The sequence below is a fragment of the Wasmannia auropunctata genome, unplaced genomic scaffold (assembly GCF_000956235.1).
Source record: "Wasmannia auropunctata unplaced genomic scaffold, wasmannia.A_1.0 LD336053.1, whole genome shotgun sequence".
Taxonomy (NCBI): domain Eukaryota; kingdom Metazoa; phylum Arthropoda; class Insecta; order Hymenoptera; family Formicidae; genus Wasmannia; species Wasmannia auropunctata.
In genome coordinates, this window is record NW_012026837.1 from 6,782,268 (window position 1) to 6,783,884 (window position 1,617).

The window sequence follows — 1,617 nt, forward strand, 5'->3', positions numbered from 1 at the left end:
ACATATGTAGCATAATATAAAATTGAATATAAATTTATTATGAACTCATTTTCCCGCGGAGAACCTTAATGCAGTCGTCGCATATTCATATAACCAGTGGCCTAGTTTACACCGAGCACTTGATACGCGTACTAAGTACCAAATCCGTATCAAATCGCTTGATATGGTCGGTATAAACGTTCGCGGATTATCTTAGTACGGTCTGGTCTGATACTCCTGGACTGCTAGAATCAGACCAAAATAGTACGCATATCAAAAGTTCCTAGCGCGCTGTAAACACTTAGTTCGTTTTCAATCGGATTAAATCCATTACTGTTGCAATAGCTATTTTAAAGTTGTTTGGTGAAAGACAAACTTGTGCGTTTTTCTAAATTATCTAAAATGTCTTGCAAAAAGGGTGCAAATTGGACGGAAGGAGAAACGCGAACATTTCTTGAATTAGTAACAGAAAAGAGCATTTTAAGTATAATGGATGGGAAGAAACATCGACACATAGAAATTTTTCGAATGCTAGTACCCGAAATGCAAACAAGAGGTTATGATAAAACGGCCGAGCAAATGAAGTTGAAATTAAAAAATTTAAGAACAGCATATATGAAATGCAAAAGAGATAATAATGTCAGTGGTGCTGCTCCCTCAACGTGCCCATTCTATAACGAGTTAGATGTATTATATGGAAGCAGGCCATGTGCCTTAGGTAGCAGCAGTAATCAAGTTGGAATTGACACTGCAGAAATAAATAATAAAGAAGGTAATATATAATATATATTTATTTACTGCAATTATACATATATGTAATGAAGATTAGTTATGAAAATAATTTATATGAATTATGATTTATGTGGCACTATATAATTAATTTGATTTTCATTAATGACGAGAGTGATGCAAATTTTACATTTATAGATATTGAAGAGGATGACGAAATATGTACATTAGATGTTGAAGAGGGTGACGAAATTCTAAATGAAGATGAAGAAAATAAAGCCCCACCAGCCAAAAAGAAAAAACAAACAAAAACTGGTATAAATAACAAATTTTGTTATCACAGGCTTATTACTTATTTCTATTTTAGTTGTAGTGTATATTTTAAAATTTATTTTACAAATAATCAATAATTATTATACATAGGAAATATAGATATTAATTTACATATGTAGAGATGTATAAAAATTTTATATTTAGGAAGAAGAAGCTATGAAATCATGTTGCAGAGTCATAATGATAAGTGGTTGGAAAATCAAAAAGATTTATTTAACAGTATCGCAAACAAACAAATAGAATTCCAAAAATAAATGTTTTATAACAAAATGATGGAGCAAAGGAAATGGGAACAAGAGGAATTAGCAAAGAAGCGAGAATTTCAAAGAGAGCAAATAAGCATGATTCTGGATGCATTTACTAAAAGTCTGCAAAGTACAGTCAGACCACAAATATCTGCTCGTTCCACACAAAGTACCTTGAAGCCATTAACACTTATTCCGGTGAGTCATTTACTAAAAATCTGCAGAGTACAATCAGACCATAAATATCTGTTCGTTCCACAAAGTACCTTGAAACCATTAACACTTATTCCGGTGAGTCCACACACACACACACACACACATACATACACAC

At 32.3% G+C, this 1,617-nt stretch overlaps 1 protein-coding gene across 1 annotated transcript; it reads left to right on the forward strand.

Moving 5' to 3' along the window:
- The first annotated feature begins 206 nt into the window (after positions 1-206).
- LOC105451330 (zinc finger and SCAN domain-containing protein 29-like) lies at positions 207-1,295 on the forward strand. The gene is made up of 3 exons (XM_011691697.1): positions 207-751; positions 907-1,023; positions 1,186-1,295. The coding sequence occupies exons 1-3, from the start codon at positions 382-384 to the stop codon at positions 1,293-1,295; spliced, it is 597 nt and encodes a 198-aa protein (XP_011689999.1). The 5' UTR covers positions 207-381.
- Positions 1,296-1,617: the final 322 nt, after the last annotated feature.

Excerpts from the sequence above, each read along its gene's own strand:
- LOC105451330 (XM_011691697.1), top strand. The coding sequence starts at position 382 with ATGTCTTGCAAAAAGGGTGCAAATTGGACGGAAGGAGAAACGCGAACA. Across the intron at positions 752-906 it reads AGAAATAAATAATAAAGAAG|ATATTGAAGAGGATGACGAA; the intron begins GTAATATATAAT and ends TTACATTTATAG. Across the intron at positions 1,024-1,185 it reads GAAAAAACAAACAAAAACTG|GAAGAAGAAGCTATGAAATC; the intron begins GTATAAATAACA and ends TTTTATATTTAG.